The 14697-nt window shown below is 42.8% G+C and overlaps 5 protein-coding genes across 5 annotated transcripts; 3 read left to right on the top strand and 2 right to left on the bottom strand.

The window, feature by feature from the left end:
• Positions 1–1672: 1672 nt before the first annotated feature.
• Positions 1673–3494, top strand: LOC120820605 (cystatin-C). The gene is made up of 3 exons (XM_040178557.2): positions 1673–2562; positions 2783–2893; positions 3221–3494. The coding sequence occupies exons 1-3, from the start codon at positions 2362–2364 to the stop codon at positions 3293–3295; spliced, it is 387 nt and encodes a 128-aa protein (XP_040034491.2). The 5' UTR covers positions 1673–2361; the 3' UTR covers positions 3296–3494.
• A 1757-nt stretch (positions 3495–5251) lies between these two features.
• On the bottom strand, positions 5252–8026 carry cst3 (cystatin C (amyloid angiopathy and cerebral hemorrhage)). The gene is made up of 3 exons (XM_040178558.2): positions 6325–8026; positions 5734–5841; positions 5252–5572 (listed from the first exon to the last, which is right to left on the bottom strand). The coding sequence occupies exons 1-3, from the start codon at positions 6520–6522 to the stop codon at positions 5498–5500; spliced, it is 381 nt and encodes a 126-aa protein (XP_040034492.2). The 5' UTR covers positions 6523–8026; the 3' UTR covers positions 5252–5497.
• LOC144409425 (epoxide hydrolase 1-like) lies at positions 6388–9566 on the top strand. The gene is made up of 10 exons (XM_078104072.1): positions 6388–6801; positions 6896–6958; positions 7038–7251; positions 7344–7524; positions 7615–7824; positions 7899–8028; positions 8347–8558; positions 8697–8805; positions 8929–9054; positions 9161–9566. Exons 2-10 carry the CDS (start codon positions 6936–6938, stop codon positions 9360–9362), a joined length of 1407 nt encoding a protein of 468 aa, XP_077960198.1. The 5' UTR covers positions 6388–6801; positions 6896–6935; the 3' UTR covers positions 9363–9566.
• On the bottom strand, positions 9226–11412 carry LOC144409426 (MAD2L1-binding protein-like). The gene is made up of 2 exons (XM_078104073.1): positions 10584–11412; positions 9226–10483 (listed from the first exon to the last, which is right to left on the bottom strand). The coding sequence occupies exons 1-2, from the start codon at positions 10761–10763 to the stop codon at positions 9956–9958; spliced, it is 708 nt and encodes a 235-aa protein (XP_077960199.1). The 5' UTR covers positions 10764–11412; the 3' UTR covers positions 9226–9955.
• A 317-nt stretch (positions 11413–11729) lies between these two features.
• ephx5 (epoxide hydrolase 5) lies at positions 11730–14592 on the top strand. Its single transcript, XM_040178555.2, has 10 exons — positions 11730–11826; positions 11921–11983; positions 12063–12276; positions 12369–12549; positions 12640–12849; positions 12924–13053; positions 13372–13583; positions 13722–13830; positions 13955–14080; positions 14187–14592. The coding sequence occupies exons 2-10, from the start codon at positions 11961–11963 to the stop codon at positions 14386–14388; spliced, it is 1407 nt and encodes a 468-aa protein (XP_040034489.2). The 5' UTR covers positions 11730–11826; positions 11921–11960; the 3' UTR covers positions 14389–14592.
• The last annotated feature ends 105 nt before the right edge of the window (positions 14593–14697 follow it).

The raw sequence follows: 14697 nt of genomic DNA, 5'->3' as shown, positions 1-14697 counted from the left end.
ATGGTAATGTGTAACAACACAATATTTTACCTGCAAGTGGAGAATGATTGTGGTGACTCACTGTATATTGTGGTTTCAAACTGTGATGAAATACGATTTATAATTTTATCACATTCTTAAATTGTATTTCTAAACCCTTTATTGTATTGCTATTCATTACATTACATTACATGTCATTTAGCAGACGCTTTTATCCAAAGCGACTTACATTACACCTTAAACCCATGGCTTTTACACATCTTTGCCCTTTAGGGGTTAGGTGTCTTGCTCAGGGACACTTCGACATGGAACATGGGTTAGCCTGGAATCGAACCACCAACCTTCTGCTTCCCAGCACACCTTCTCTAACCCCCTGCGCCACGACGACCCGTGATTTTCCCTCAGGCTACTCTTTAACTTCAAAATATTCACCAGAAAAAGTCTGATTCGTACTTTTATTGATGCTTTTTGAACATTGTTCCAAAGCTATTTTGAAAGTACTCACCGTAAATGGTGGTGGGCTGTCGCTTCTGTACCATATAATCTTGACGTAAATAAAATTAGTCCCAACGCATATACTTGTTCTTGGTTAATACCGTTGAATAAAACTACATAAATAGTACCAGTATGAAGACACACAATGACCTCACCACTATTTGATATTGTAAACAGATGGCTTCGGTTTGCAACTATATGAAAATATTCCCGCAGGTGTCTGTAAAGTTAGAAGATGTTAATATTGCAGCTCCTCTCTCTGACCACTAGAAAGGAGTAAAAACGCATTATTGGGATTTTGATCAATAGTCATTTCCTGTCATAACATTTCGTTCTGTTTAGTTTTTCGCTGTATTTTTAAAGCTCTAGTGGTGGAATGTGACCATATCTACACAGTATATTACATCAAATACAATGCGTTCTAACATCTGATTTTAAATGATGATGGGGGATTAATATTTAGACATACGATTAAATAAGGACCGTTTCCGACAAGTTTATTTTGATTGCTTCAGTTTGAGAACACTATTTTGAAAGCACTTACCGTATGGACACTGTCTGCACTGTCCTAAGAATATCTATTTCATAATCAATGACCTTTTGTATGTACAAGAAAAGTCACTAATTTACAATATGTGTACAGTTGGCTTAAGACGACCCTAATGCTCCAAACTAAAACAAATCACAACAGTAACGTTGCATCAGGTAACATTCTATTTAATTTTTCTAGATGGTTTACATAGAAGGATCATTAAGCTATAATGGCCCTTCAATACATTATTATTGCACCCAATGTCTAGGTATGTTTATTTTTTAGAGGATTCTGCTTTTTTCATTGTATTCCTAACGCTCTCAGTGGAAATGGCTGCATGACACTATGTATTTTTAAAAAATCAATATTGTGCTAGTTTAGTCCGATTCCTTCAATTTGGTAACTGCATTTTGAAAGTATTATCCGCATGAACACATGAATCTTTGTAGCGTGATGAGAATAATATTGCAGTTCGTCTCTGTGACCACCGGAGGGAAGCAAAAACAAGCGATTCGAGTGAATTGGTCCTTGAACATAGAAACTATTTGACATTTTTAAACCTTCCAGTTACTTTACTCTCGTAGTCTATGCGTTTCCAATGTTTCTTTAGATAATGCGATTGCATTCACGCTTGAGAAATCATAACATTAATGTGACACGTTTTCAATTGTATAGATTTATCATGCTGAACGAAACCTGTAAGTACTGTTGGAGGCACGTGTACAGACATTTTGGGGGGCAGGTGCTCAAACCAAAACAAAAGGGCACCCATCGCCAAAATTATTCATGAAATTAAAAACACTAATAAAATAAATAAATAAAAAACACAGTAGGATATTTTCCCTGTCCTTCTGCTTTTAGAGTCTTTTGTAAATGAGACAAAGAATGTTGTGCATAATAATAAAAAAGCTGACAGCTGAGCTTTTGTGTTGAAGCGTAAGCAGCGTTAATATACCACAACATACCTCACCAGACTGTCACGTAGCTCAACTTAAGACCTACCTTTCATTTCAACAATTGTGTATTAAACAAAACAGTTAATGGTTAGTGGTAGACTAACCATTTCAAAGCAAAGGATTTCATTTGGAGTCAGAATGACCCGAGACAACACAACCTTGCGTTCCAGATAACCTTCAGATGATGTTGCAATGTCAACAAAGTAGAGGCGACGAAGGGATGCAGCTGTCAACAATGCAAATAGACTGTTTAAATAGACTGCTGATTTTAAGTTCTGAAGTGACATGGCTGCGAGATTTGTTAATCAAACAGCCGTGACGTAATTCTTTATATAAAAAAGAGGCAAAGTTGTGCTGACTTTTTTGTATTGTTTGCGTCTAGTGCGAAGGGACAGAAACATGATGTGGAAGCTTGTTTTTGTGATTATTGCTGCGGTCTCCTTCATCGGTTTAGCACAAATACCAGGAGGGTTTACGGACATATCGATAAATGATGAAGGCGCGAAGGAAGCCCTCGACTTTGCCGTCCTCATACACAACAGACACAGCAACGATTTCTACATCCGCGTGGTGACAGATGTGATCAAGGTTCAGGTTCAGGTTAGTAAAGTTTCACTTCACAAATACACCCAAGTGATAACAAAAGATATGAAAGCTGATCTGAAATCTACCATCAATTACGTAAATGACTGATGTTTTGCGGCATGTATTCATTTGAACCTGTCTGGAATGTAAGATCCTTAGTGTTGTCTTCATTGTGTGTACACCTGAAATCCTCCGTAATAATCCTCTAGCATGAAGGTTCACTGAAATCTCACAGGTGGTGGATGGTTCGCAGTACTTAATAACTGTGAGAATGGCACGGACCCCCTGCAGAAAGTACGACGCAAATGATGTGTGTGCCCCCGACCCAGACCCAGCTTGGGCTCAGGTAATGAGTTTTAACACTCATGATCAAACCCCCTCCCCATTTTTGCTTTAGGGATTGTAGACACTGTGTTTGAATGTGATAGTAGACTTCTCTCTAAAATAGCAGCCAACACTCTCTGAGCATGAAACAATTGCATACTTCTCCTCTTTAAACCAGCGATGGTCATTTTAACCAGATGACTGGTTCACATATCAATTGGATATTTAAATATTTGATTAATTAAATGAATCTGCTTCTGAAAAAAAGTCAATGTTTATCTCTAAATAAACAACATTATATGTTTTTTTTTATTAATTCTGTGTGTGTGTGTGTCCTTTTCTTCCTCAGCCCTACCAGTGCATATTCACCGTGTGGAGCCGCCCATGGATTAATGACGTCAGATTGACTAATCAGGAATGCTAGAAAGAGAACTACGGAGAAAATCTTCATTATGTTTTCCTATAGATGATGCACAACATGTTATCATTCTTAAAGTCAATGTATTCACTGTTATACATAATCACTAAACCAAGTACAGAGCAAATAATTGTGTACTGAGTTGTTGACGTGGATATTGAATTTTTTTTTAAATGAAATGAATTAAAGTAGCATGGGAACATTCCATTGTGTGAATGCTTTGGATATTCAATACTCAGTTAAGTATTTCAAACATTTTTGAATGTCGTGTTTTTAAGGAAGTACGTAACATTTCCCATTTAACAAGTCAACGCAATGGAATTTTTTTAATTTATTATGGCTTGTATCAAAATACGTTTTTATGTATTTTTATGAGGGGTCGTTTAGGACTTAATTGCAAGGGTGCAAACACATGTTTGGTCAAACAAGAGAGGTAATTGAAGCCCTCGCCCAGCGGCAAATACCTACTCGAAGCTACGGGGTGTTGAAGAGGAAGTAATGCGGCTTTTTTTCGCGTGTGTGGCTTGAGTGCGTGACTAAAGAGCGAAATGAGTGACTGTCCAATGCCCAATGCGTGACACTTGAGAGCCCTGCATTATTGTTGGTTAGCTGTTGGCTGTTGATGAAATTTTGATCAGACCCCTCCTTAAAAATACTTTTTATCTGCACGATTCACACAAGTCACCCAAACTAAGGGGAAAAAATGCAGTTTGCATCCCTGTAATTATTTAGACACTCACACATACTAATGAAACACTTACATTCACTTTTAAAACGCTCTCACACTCACTACTGAATCACTCACACATACATACATGTCCTGTGTGCACGCTCATATATAGAACATCATACCTACCAGTCTGAAACACTTAAACATAAATATACTTCTGTATCTACACATACTTATGAAATGCTTATATGCTAACCCTTACATGTGTGCCATTAAAACATGCACGCTCATATGGAACTTTGATTGTTTAGAGGTTTTCAAGACATCAACATGCACTCCAAAATAATCCTAATCTTAAAGATCTACAGCTCAGGTTTTGAGGAATGTTAGCATCACTATTCATTAATCTGCTTTTACTTTATTATATCAATACATATGACTATGACTACACTGTTACTTGCAGGTAAGGCTTACATTGACCAAGTTACTCCGGGCCTACTACATCTGGCCAATATCTTTAAAAGCATACACTGTATCCAATGCTTCCAGAAATGAAGCAAGCAAAGTTGACGAGAGAGATGTGAGATGTTGGGGGATATAAAAAAGCCTCGATAACTTTGCGAAGGCCTAAAATATACCAACTTTCAACCTTGTACTTTAAAAGCTTTTGATGGAATTTCCATCCTTTGTTTTGTTCACTTTTATATTTGCAGTGAAATGTGTGCTGCAAAATGTCATCCTGTAATTGTGGGTCCATGTTTGCATGATGAGGAAGAGTTAATTAGAAAAGCTGCATTTACAGCAACTGGCAGCATTTGAGGCACACCCATCAGGGCAAGAAGGATGTTGCACTTAAATCACTTTGGGGAATGTGACAGTAAATATCTTCGTTAGATTACGAAAGTAATACGCCTGATGTTACTTCCCCGACTAGGAATGATTGAGATGACTCCCCCTCTACCAACACGCCCAATTATTGTCCTTAATTTGAGTAGTTTCAGTGGCGTAAAATTATTTTAATATATACAGCTACTTCATGTGTTTCATCAATGCATTGACAGTTACCTTTCACCAAATGTTGCTTCCCCTTGTTAGTTCCCTTACGTTCACCTTAAGATAAAACAAAGAAATTGTCACATGCTGTGATAAAGCAGCGTACGTGTTCTCAGGAAGGTAAGAAACCATTTACAGTATTTGTTGCTTTAGTGACCAATGTCAGATGATGGATAGGAATGCTGAACATTCAACAATGATTGAAATAGTTGACAGAATACTGGATATCAATGGACACATTCATGCTACTATGGAACTTTAATTCATTTCATTTTAAAACTTTTTTCAATAGCCATGTCAACAATTCAAAATCCAATTATTTGGTTTAGTGATTAAGTATTACAAAGTTGCTTTTATAAAAGGTAAATGTATGCAAATTCTATTAATGCTTTGCATCATCTACAGGAAAATACATATTGCTCTAAATATGAAGGTTATTCTACAAACAATAATGATGATGATGATGATTTCCTGTAGTTCTCTTTCTAGCATTCCTCCTTCAGCAGCTGGATGTCATTGAGCCATGAGCGGCTCCACACGGTGAATTTGCACTGGTAAGACTGAGGAAGAAAGAAAGAAAGAAAGAAAGTAAGTATACAATTATTACACAATCGGATAGCGTGGTCAACTATTAAATAGAGAAGTTCACTTTATCACATTTAAACACATGGGGGGGAGAGGGGGCTGGATCAGGAGATTGTAGGTTCTTAAAGGGCATTACCCGAGCTGCTGAGCCTTGTTGGGCGGCACACGCGTCCTTCGCGTTGTCCTTTCTGCACTCAGACTTTACCATCTTCACAGTGATCAGGTACTTGTAGCCAGCCACCAACTACGGAGGAAATACAGATTAATGCTCAAGGGTTACAGCATACAGGAGATTTCAGGTCTACCGATACGAGCACCTCACATTCCAGACAATTTGCATTCCGCGAAATGATTTTGCATAATTAGAAAGACACAACGTGGCTGTGACCGAGTGTGGATTAATCAGAATGGCCGAGTTCTAATCCGTTCAGTACTCATCTGCGACATTGGGTAATCTAATTTTAAATCTAATCTTACAGGCCTAATCGGCCATGATGAAACCTAATCGTTGCCAACCGCGGGGACATAGCCAGCATTCCGTTCCCTTTGTTTAAGCTTTACGGGCCCTCTTATGTCACCAAATTAAAGTAAATCAGGGCGTCAAAATGAAAAATGGGCCTCCGCGATTCAGCAGACTTGTCTGTAAATAGCTGCTCGGCTCGAGGACTAAATCTGATTTTATCGACACCACAAAAGATTCCCCAGATGGGATGCGCCTTATACCGACCTGCCTCTGGACCCGGATCACTTGCGCCACTTGGCTGAGGTACAAATCGTTGCTGCCCCTGTTGTGCTTCGCCACGGCGAAGTTGAGTGCGTCAAGCGCGCCTCCGTCGTTGCTGTCGAGGTCCTGAAAGCCTCCGACGAGGACAGCGGAACCGACGAGGGACACCGCGGCGATAACCGTGAAAAAGAGCTTCCACATCGTGTGACTGTCACCGCGCGCTGAGACACGACCGAAGAGACGAAACAACAACAACAACAGCGGCTCGACGTCGCTTCCCTCTTATATTAGGAGTGACGTCGCGGCTGCGTTGAGTGGCAGATCTCGCGGCCAATCAGGTCGCTGGGTTTTCGCTTCGCAACGGTTGCTTGAGAGGTCCGTGTGCCTTCGTATCGTAGACACTCGGGATCCCTCCGTGGCCTCACCTTTGTTCACGGTACAACCATAACTTAAGCTGCAACCAAAAAGGAGACAAACAAGGTACGGGAAAAGGCAAAATGGTCGAATTCTGAAGTAGCGTAACTTTAGAGGCCTGGTGCAGAAACCTTATCTTTTTACCTCTGTCCCACTGCAGCACGACACCGCCTGTAGTCACTTCTCTTTGGAATTTCACAATGCAGAGACTGCAGGTTTTGAAGTAAGTAAGCTTTTGGGACTCTTTTGTATTGAATATAGCCAACAAGTGTATATACCTCATGTTCTTACCCACTTTGCAGGGGAGCTTTCTGTGGCTTGGATCCAATCCAACAGCAGCTTGTGATTGGCTCAGCTGTGGCAGCGGGAGGAATACTCATTCACCTGCTTTACAAGAGAAGACAAGTCAAAAGTATCCCCCTCGGTGAAGGGTGGTGGGGGGCAGGACAGAAGCCCCTGTCCGAAGATGAGCAAATCCATCCCTTTGAAGTGCAAACCTCGGATGAAGAGATTGAGGTAACTTTGAGCCGTTTCCTCACCAGAAAATCCCAATAAGGACAAGTGGACATGTTTATGTGGAGTAACCCAACAGTGGTCTCGTTCAACAGGACCTCCACGAGCGCATTGACAGAACCCGCTACACTGAATCGTTAGAAGACGGCTGCTTCCACTATGGCTTCAATTCCACATATCTCAAGAAAGTGGTTTCCTATTGGAGACACAAATTTGACTGGAAAAAGCAGGTGGCAGCACTCAACAAGTATCCACACTTCAAAACCAAAATCGAAGGTACACACAGCTGAAGCGACGGGGTTTAATGGTTTGCAGATTTGTTTTAAAAAAAACGTTCACACCGATGCTTTTTCCGCATCCATGCAGGCTTGGACGTGCACTACGTCCACGTGCGACCGCCACGCCGCGAGAACCAGACGGTTGTGCCGCTCATGCTGGTTCACGGCTGGCCGGGCTCCTTCTACGAGTTCTACAAGATTCTGCCGCTTCTCACGGAGAACCGGGACGGCCTGGCGTTTGAGGTCATATGCCCGTCCATCCCCGGCTACGGTTTCTCAGATGCGCCGCGCAAACAAGGTGAGTCTAATCATTGTAGCGTTACGTCCCCAGCAGCAGATGGTTTTTTTTTACGGCTTTCTGCGTCCATTCAGGATTCGACAGTCTCGCTGCTGCCCGCGTTTTCCTGACACTGATGGAACGTTTGGGATTCTCGCAGTTCTATCTGCAGGGAGGAGACTGGGGCTCGCTCATCACCACCAACATGTCACAGATGAAGCCCATGTAAGAGCGCAAGACGAGACACTACATGCCACAAGTTACCACGTGCACTTTCCACCCTCCTTATCCTTATCGAGGAGCCATTGTGACATTGTTATCTAAATTGTGAAATAGTGCGTGCAGTGTTCAAAGTGCACTCTTGACCAGAAGTACGTGCACTACAAATTCCAGGAGGCTGGAGAAAGTAAAGTCATTGTGCCGAAACAAAGAAAGTGCAATGCACCTTGGATTTATATCTAGAAATCTTCACTTCCAGACCCATCTTTGATAAAAAAATGAATTAGTTTTATATACTTATATTATACTGATAATCTTTTGCAGGTGTGTTAAAGGTCTCCACTTGAACATGATTAACGTGAGGATGGGGTTCTCCGTGATGTTTTCCCTCATGATTGGATCTTATCTGCCATTCCTGGTGGGCTTCAGTCGGGAAGACGTTCGCCGATTGTTCCCTTTCTTTGAGAAGAACGTCTACGGCATCCTGAGGGAAACTGGCTACTTTCACATCCAGGCCACCAAACCAGACACTGCAGGTGGGGGACGGCCAATAAAGATCTTATTGTGTAACATATACGTTTAACTGGTCAAAGACCACCCACGGGACACAAGCTAACTCTTAACATTTATAACTATTATTTCGGGGGCTTAACATACTTTGATTGTGGATGCAGGCTGTGGGGGGAATGACTCCCCCGTGGGCTTGGCGGCCTACATTTTGGAGAAGTTCTCCACCTGGACTGATAACAGTAACAGAGCTCTGGCTGATGGAGGGCTGGAGAGGTACAAGCCGGCATTCAGTTTAACTTCTGTTTGTTTTATTTCAGCATATCAATTAAATTACAGATCCGTTCAGAGATGCTGTTGCTGTTTTTTTATTAATTCTACACATATTTATCTGTACAGGAAATTCAGCCTGGACGACGTCTTGACAAATGTCATGATCTACTGGACCACAGGCTCCATCGTCTCCTCCATGCGCTTCTACAAAGAGAACTTTAAGAGCAACCCTGACAACAGAGTGGATGCAAAGTATGTGGCCAAATGCTCTTACGGTCGTGACCACGACTTGTTTTATAAAATGGACAACCCTATTATCCAATCACATTGTGATAATGTCTCCTCTCTCTTTTGACAGGGTTGGGATTACGGTTCCCACTGGACTCGCCGCCTTCCCCGCAGAGCTGAGGCACTGCCCAAAGTCATGGGCAAGACATAGGTATCAGAACATCTACTCCTACACTTTCATGCCTCGAGGTGGTCACTTTGCCGCCTTCGAGGAGCCCCAGCTTCTAGCAAACGACATTGTCCAGTTCGTCAAAAAAGTAGAGAAGTTCTAAACCCATTGATGCACTCAGATAATTATTGTTAACTGTTCCTTAGATCGCTGTCAATTGATTCAGACTGATAATCCCAAAGGGGATGTAGATGCACGTTCCCCGTGTAGGTTGTTATTGCACTAAAATGCATCTCATAGATTGATTGCCCAATTGCTTCAATATCAAGATGTTTTCCATGTTTTAATAAATGTAAACACACAAAGACTCAATGTGTCCAACCATTGCATTCAAGAAAGCAATAAAGATATGGTCAAAACATATCACACAGATATTATGTGTGTTGGTCTGTGTTCCACAAGAACACAAGTGATATTTTATGTAAAACATTCTTCAAATAAAAACAATACTCAACAGATTTTATACCAAAAAAACCCTCTTGGGAACAAATTCTCTCAACGTTAGAAGACTATAAAAAAGGATAATCCACCACACTGCTTGTTTCAATAATTTGTTCAAGTGACATGCTTTTAATCTCAACTAGAAAAAAATAACACATTCATTAAAATATGGACAGTTTAATTTTAGAATTCACTTTAACCACCATTCAAATGTAAACGTATTATAGAGGGCCAAGATGCTCCTAAACCGTCCAGTCACTTTCCGAAGCCCTTGATAGTCATGGGCGCCTGAAACCACACATAATCCGTCCAGTCGGGCCCCGGTGCCCTCGGTTCCTTACAGTCGCTGGGCGCAGTAGACAGAGCTATAATTTGGTGTTTCACACGGGTTGGCATTTTAAACTGCAGTTTAGGACGGAACCAGCCTACGTCGCAATCCCTGTGAGCCATCGCCAAGACTGTGGTGGGCATTAAACGAATAGGTCTGCTGTCAGACAAAAGGTCAGCCACGAACAGAGTGTGGAAGAGTTGCCTTAAGCAGGAAGATACGCGTAAAGATTTATCTCCACCAGCCAATATCAGGGCCTCCATGTTGATTTCATAGAGCTCTTTGGGGAGGACGAGGGAGCCCCCCATTATCAGCAGCACGCGGGGCACCCTGCTGAGGGAGAAAAGCACTTCCAGCTGCTGCAGCACCTCCTCCAGCTCCTGAAGGGTCTGTTGACTCTTGCGCCAGTCCATGTCTGCAGCTTGCACCGGCCGCCGACTTACTATGTCTTTATCCTGGAAAATAAAACATTCAGCAAACACTATTTACTTCATCTCAAATCCTCGGCGTGTCTTAATAATGTTCGGTTGAACCGCGCAAATGTTTGCCGCTCACCTGCATTGAGGCTTGTCGTTTCTTCTGGGAGTACACCAGCTGGTCGTAAGTCATGGGAAGTTGCTGTCTCTGATAGAGAATGCACTTGAGGATCTCGCTGACGAAGCGGCAGCAGCCGTCCTGGGTCACGGTGCCAGGGAACACCACGTTCACGCGGCCTTCGTCCTGCGCTTTTCTCATCGGCTCACAATCAATGCTCTCTGTGTTACAATGTTGTTTACTGGCAGTCACACTGGAATCTTGCAAACTTGTTGGGGGAGAAGAAGTGTCATCTTCTTGGGTGTTATCTGTAAAACAAAAAAATAAAAAAATAAGGGACCAGAATAATGGACATGTCCTGCTCAATTTCAGCTAGTTAAATGATAATTAAATCTAGCTTGACTAGTGGTCTCTAATAAAGCAATTTAGGTGGAGAATTTCTTAGCGGAATGCCGTATCAAGCAGAAATCCTTTTATCTATGCGCATTTATGCAGCATCATATAAGGCTTTTATGCCACTGGATTATATGTAATGATGCTTTGATGTGTAAACAGCATTCTAATTCAGCTGGTCGGGCAACGGCTTATTCTATCTATTCTATACACCGCTGAAAAGTTGTCAAATACAATTGCCTTTGTATAATGTGCCAACAAGGATGTATTATGAAGAAATGGGCAACAACTAATGCTGGAAACGTATATGGTCTTATAACATCAGTATCTGGACCTAATAATACTATAAAAAGTAGCTTATAATTACTAATTATTACTGTTGTGCCGAAGTCATTTAGCAAAATACAGACAGGCAACAAGTTATATAACATCAAAACGAAAGCAGATGAGCTGTGTTGTGCTTCGCCACGGCGAAGTTGAGTGCGTCAAGCGCGCCTCCGTCGTTGCTGTCGAGGTCCTGAAAGCCTCCGACGAGGACAGCGGAACCGACGAGGGACACCGCGGCGATAACCGTGAAAAAGAGCTTCCACATCGTGTGACTGTCACCGCGCGCTGAGACACGACCGAAGAGACGAAACAACAACAACAACAGCGGCTCGACGTCGCTTCCCTCTTATATTAGGAGTGACGTCGCGGCTGCGTTGAGTGGCAGATCTCGCGGCCAATCAGGTCGCTGGGTTTTCGCTTCGCAACGGTTGCTTGAGAGGTCCGTGTGCCTTCGTATCGTAGACACTCGGGATCCCTCCGTGGCCTCACCTTTGTTCACGGTACAACCATAACTTAAGCTGCAACCAAAAAGGAGACAAACAAGGTACGGGAAAAGGCAAAATGGTCGAATTCTGAAGTAGCGTAACTTTAGAGGCCTGGTGCAGAAACCTTATCTTTTTACCTCTGTCCCACTGCAGCACGACACCGCCTGTAGTCACTTCTCTTTGGAATTTCACAATGCAGAGACTGCAGGTTTTGAAGTAAGTAAGCTTTTGGGACTCTTTTGTATTGAATATAGCCAACAAGTGTATATACCTCATGTTCTTACCCACTTTGCAGGGGAGCTTTCTGTGGCTTGGATCCAATCCAACAGCAGCTTGTGATTGGCTCAGCTGTGGCAGCGGGAGGAATACTCATTCACCTGCTTTACAAGAGAAGACAAGTCAAAAGTATCCCCCTCGGTGAAGGGTGGTGGGGGGCAGGACAGAAGCCCCTGTCCGAAGATGAGCAAATCCATCCCTTTGAAGTGCAAACCTCGGATGAAGAGATTGAGGTAACTTTGAGCCGTTTCCTCACCAGAAAATCCCAATAAGGACAAGTGGACATGTTTATGTGGAGTAACCCAACAGTGGTCTCGTTCAACAGGACCTCCACGAGCGCATTGACAGAACCCGCTACACTGAATCGTTAGAAGACGGCTGCTTCCACTATGGCTTCAATTCCACATATCTCAAGAAAGTGGTTTCCTATTGGAGACACAAATTTGACTGGAAAAAGCAGGTGGCAGCACTCAACAAGTATCCACACTTCAAAACCAAAATCGAAGGTACACACAGCTGAAGCGACGGGGTTTAATGGTTTGCAGATTTGTTTTAAAAAAAACGTTCACACCGATGCTTTTTCCGCATCCATGCAGGCTTGGACGTGCACTACGTCCACGTGCGACCGCCACGCCGCGAGAACCAGACGGTTGTGCCGCTCATGCTGGTTCACGGCTGGCCGGGCTCCTTCTACGAGTTCTACAAGATTCTGCCGCTTCTCACGGAGAACCGGGACGGCCTGGCGTTTGAGGTCATATGCCCGTCCATCCCCGGCTACGGTTTCTCAGATGCGCCGCGCAAACAAGGTGAGTCTAATCATTGTAGCGTTACGTCCCCAGCAGCAGATGTTTTTTTTTTACGGCTTTCTGCGTCCATTCAGGATTCGACAGTCTCGCTGCTGCCCGCGTTTTCCTGACACTGATGGAACGTTTGGGATTCTCGCAGTTCTATCTGCAGGGAGGAGACTGGGGCTCGCTCATCACCACCAACATGTCACAGATGAAGCCCATGTAAGAGCGCAAGACGAGACACTACATGCCACAAGTTACCACGTGCACTTTCCACCCTCCTTATCCTTATCGAGGAGCCATTGTGACATTGTTATCTAAATTGTGAAATAGTGCGTGCAGTGTTCAAAGTGCACTCTTGACCAGAAGTACGTGCACTACAAATTCCAGGAGGCTGGAGAAAGTAAAGTCATTGTGCCGAAACAAAGAAAGTGCAATGCACCTTGGATTTATATCTAGAAATCTTCACTTCCAGACCCATCTTTGATAAAAAAATGAATTAGTTTTATATACTTATATTATACTGATAATCTTTTGCAGGTGTGTTAAAGGTCTCCACTTGAACATGATTAACGTGAGGATGGGGTTCTCCGTGATGTTTTCCCTCATGATTGGATCTTATCTGCCATTCCTGGTGGGCTTCAGTCGGGAAGACGTTCGCCGATTGTTCCCTTTCTTTGAGAAGAACGTCTACGGCATCCTGAGGGAAACTGGCTACTTTCACATCCAGGCCACCAAACCAGACACTGCAGGTGGGGGACGGCCAATAAAGATCTTATTGTGTAACATATACGTTTAACTGGTCAAAGACCACCCACGGGACACAAGCTAACTCTTAACATTTATAACTATTATTTCGGGGGCTTAACATACTTTGATTGTGGATGCAGGCTGTGGGGGGAATGACTCCCCCGTGGGCTTGGCGGCCTACATTTTGGAGAAGTTCTCCACCTGGACTGATAACAGTAACAGAGCTCTGGCTGATGGAGGGCTGGAGAGGTACAAGCCGGCATTCAGTTTAACTTCTGTTTGTTTTATTTCAGCATATCAATTAAATTACAGATCCGTTCAGAGATGCTGTTGCTGTTTTTTTTATTAATTCTACACATATTTATCTGTACAGGAAATTCAGCCTGGACGACGTCTTGACAAATGTCATGATCTACTGGACCACAGGCTCCATCGTCTCCTCCATGCGCTTCTACAAAGAGAACTTTAAGAGCAACCCTGACAACAGAGTGGATGCAAAGTATGTGGCCAAATGCTCTTACGGTCGTGACCACGACTTGTTTTATAAAATGGACAACCCTATTATCCAATCACATTGTGATAATGTCTCCTCTCTCTTTTGACAGGGTTGGGATTACGGTTCCCACTGGACTCGCCGCCTTCCCCGCAGAGCTGAGGCACTGCCCAAAGTCATGGGCAAGACATAGGTATCAGAACATCTACTCCTACACTTTCATGCCTCGAGGTGGTCACTTTGCCGCCTTCGAGGAGCCCCAGCTTCTAGCAAACGACATTGTCCAGTTCGTCAAAAAAGTAGAGAAGTTCTAAACCCATTGATGCACTCAGATAATTATTGTTAACTGTTCCTTAGATCGCTGTCAATTGATTCAGACTGATAATCCCAAAGGGGATGTAGATGCACGTTCCCCGTGTAGGTTGTTATTGCACTAAAATGCATCTCATAGATTGATTGCCCAATTGCTTCAATATCAAGATGTTTTCCATGTTTTAATAAATGTAAACACACAAAGACTCAATGTGTCCAACCATTGCATTCAAGAAAGCAATAAAGATATGGTCGAAACATATCACACAGATATTATGTGTGTTGGTCTGTGTTCCACAAGAACACAAGTG

This window comes from Gasterosteus aculeatus, chromosome 6, assembly GCF_964276395.1.
Source record: "Gasterosteus aculeatus chromosome 6, fGasAcu3.hap1.1, whole genome shotgun sequence".
NCBI classification, from domain to species: Eukaryota; Metazoa; Chordata; class Actinopteri; order Perciformes; family Gasterosteidae; genus Gasterosteus; species Gasterosteus aculeatus.
This window is presented reverse-complemented; position numbering and strand designations above follow the sequence as displayed.

What these genes read in the sequence shown, in the direction of transcription:
- LOC120820605 (XM_040178557.2), top strand. Translation starts at nt 2,362, where the DNA reads ATGATGTGGAAGCTTGTTTTTGTGATTATTGCTGCGGTCTCCTTCATC. An exon ending in TGATCAAGGTTCAGGTTCAG is followed by an intron (nt 2,563 to 2,782) that starts GTTAGTAAAGTT and finishes GAAATCTCACAG; the next exon opens with GTGGTGGATGGTTCGCAGTA. An exon ending in CAGACCCAGCTTGGGCTCAG is followed by an intron (nt 2,894 to 3,220) that starts GTAATGAGTTTT and finishes TTTCTTCCTCAG; the next exon opens with CCCTACCAGTGCATATTCAC.
- cst3 (XM_040178558.2), bottom strand. Translation starts at nt 6,522, where the DNA reads ATGTGGAAGCTCTTTTTCACGGTTATCGCCGCGGTGTCCCTCGTCGGT. An exon ending in TGATCCGGGTCCAGAGGCAG is followed by an intron (nt 5,842 to 6,324) that starts GTCGGTATAAGG and finishes TTTCCTCCGTAG; the next exon opens with TTGGTGGCTGGCTACAAGTA. An exon ending in AACAAGGCTCAGCAGCTCGG is followed by an intron (nt 5,573 to 5,733) that starts GTAATGCCCTTT and finishes TTTCTTCCTCAG; the next exon opens with TCTTACCAGTGCAAATTCAC.
- LOC144409425 (XM_078104072.1), top strand. Translation starts at nt 6,936, where the DNA reads ATGCAGAGACTGCAGGTTTTGAA. An exon ending in CTTCAAAACCAAAATCGAAG is followed by an intron (nt 7,525 to 7,614) that starts GTACACACAGCT and finishes GCATCCATGCAG; the next exon opens with GCTTGGACGTGCACTACGTC. An exon ending in GACAACAGAGTGGATGCAAA is followed by an intron (nt 9,055 to 9,160) that starts GTATGTGGCCAA and finishes CTCTTTTGACAG; the next exon opens with GGTTGGGATTACGGTTCCCA.
- LOC144409426 (XM_078104073.1), bottom strand. Translation starts at nt 10,763, where the DNA reads ATGAGAAAAGCGCAGGACGAAGGCCGCGTGAACGTGGTGTTCCCTGGC. An exon ending in AACGACAAGCCTCAATGCAG is followed by an intron (nt 10,484 to 10,583) that starts GTGAGCGGCAAA and finishes TTTATTTTCCAG; the next exon opens with GATAAAGACATAGTAAGTCG.
- ephx5 (XM_040178555.2), top strand. Translation starts at nt 11,961, where the DNA reads ATGCAGAGACTGCAGGTTTTGAA. An exon ending in CAGAGACTGCAGGTTTTGAA is followed by an intron (nt 11,984 to 12,062) that starts GTAAGTAAGCTT and finishes CCCACTTTGCAG; the next exon opens with GGGAGCTTTCTGTGGCTTGG. An exon ending in ATGTCACAGATGAAGCCCAT is followed by an intron (nt 13,054 to 13,371) that starts GTAAGAGCGCAA and finishes AATCTTTTGCAG; the next exon opens with GTGTGTTAAAGGTCTCCACT.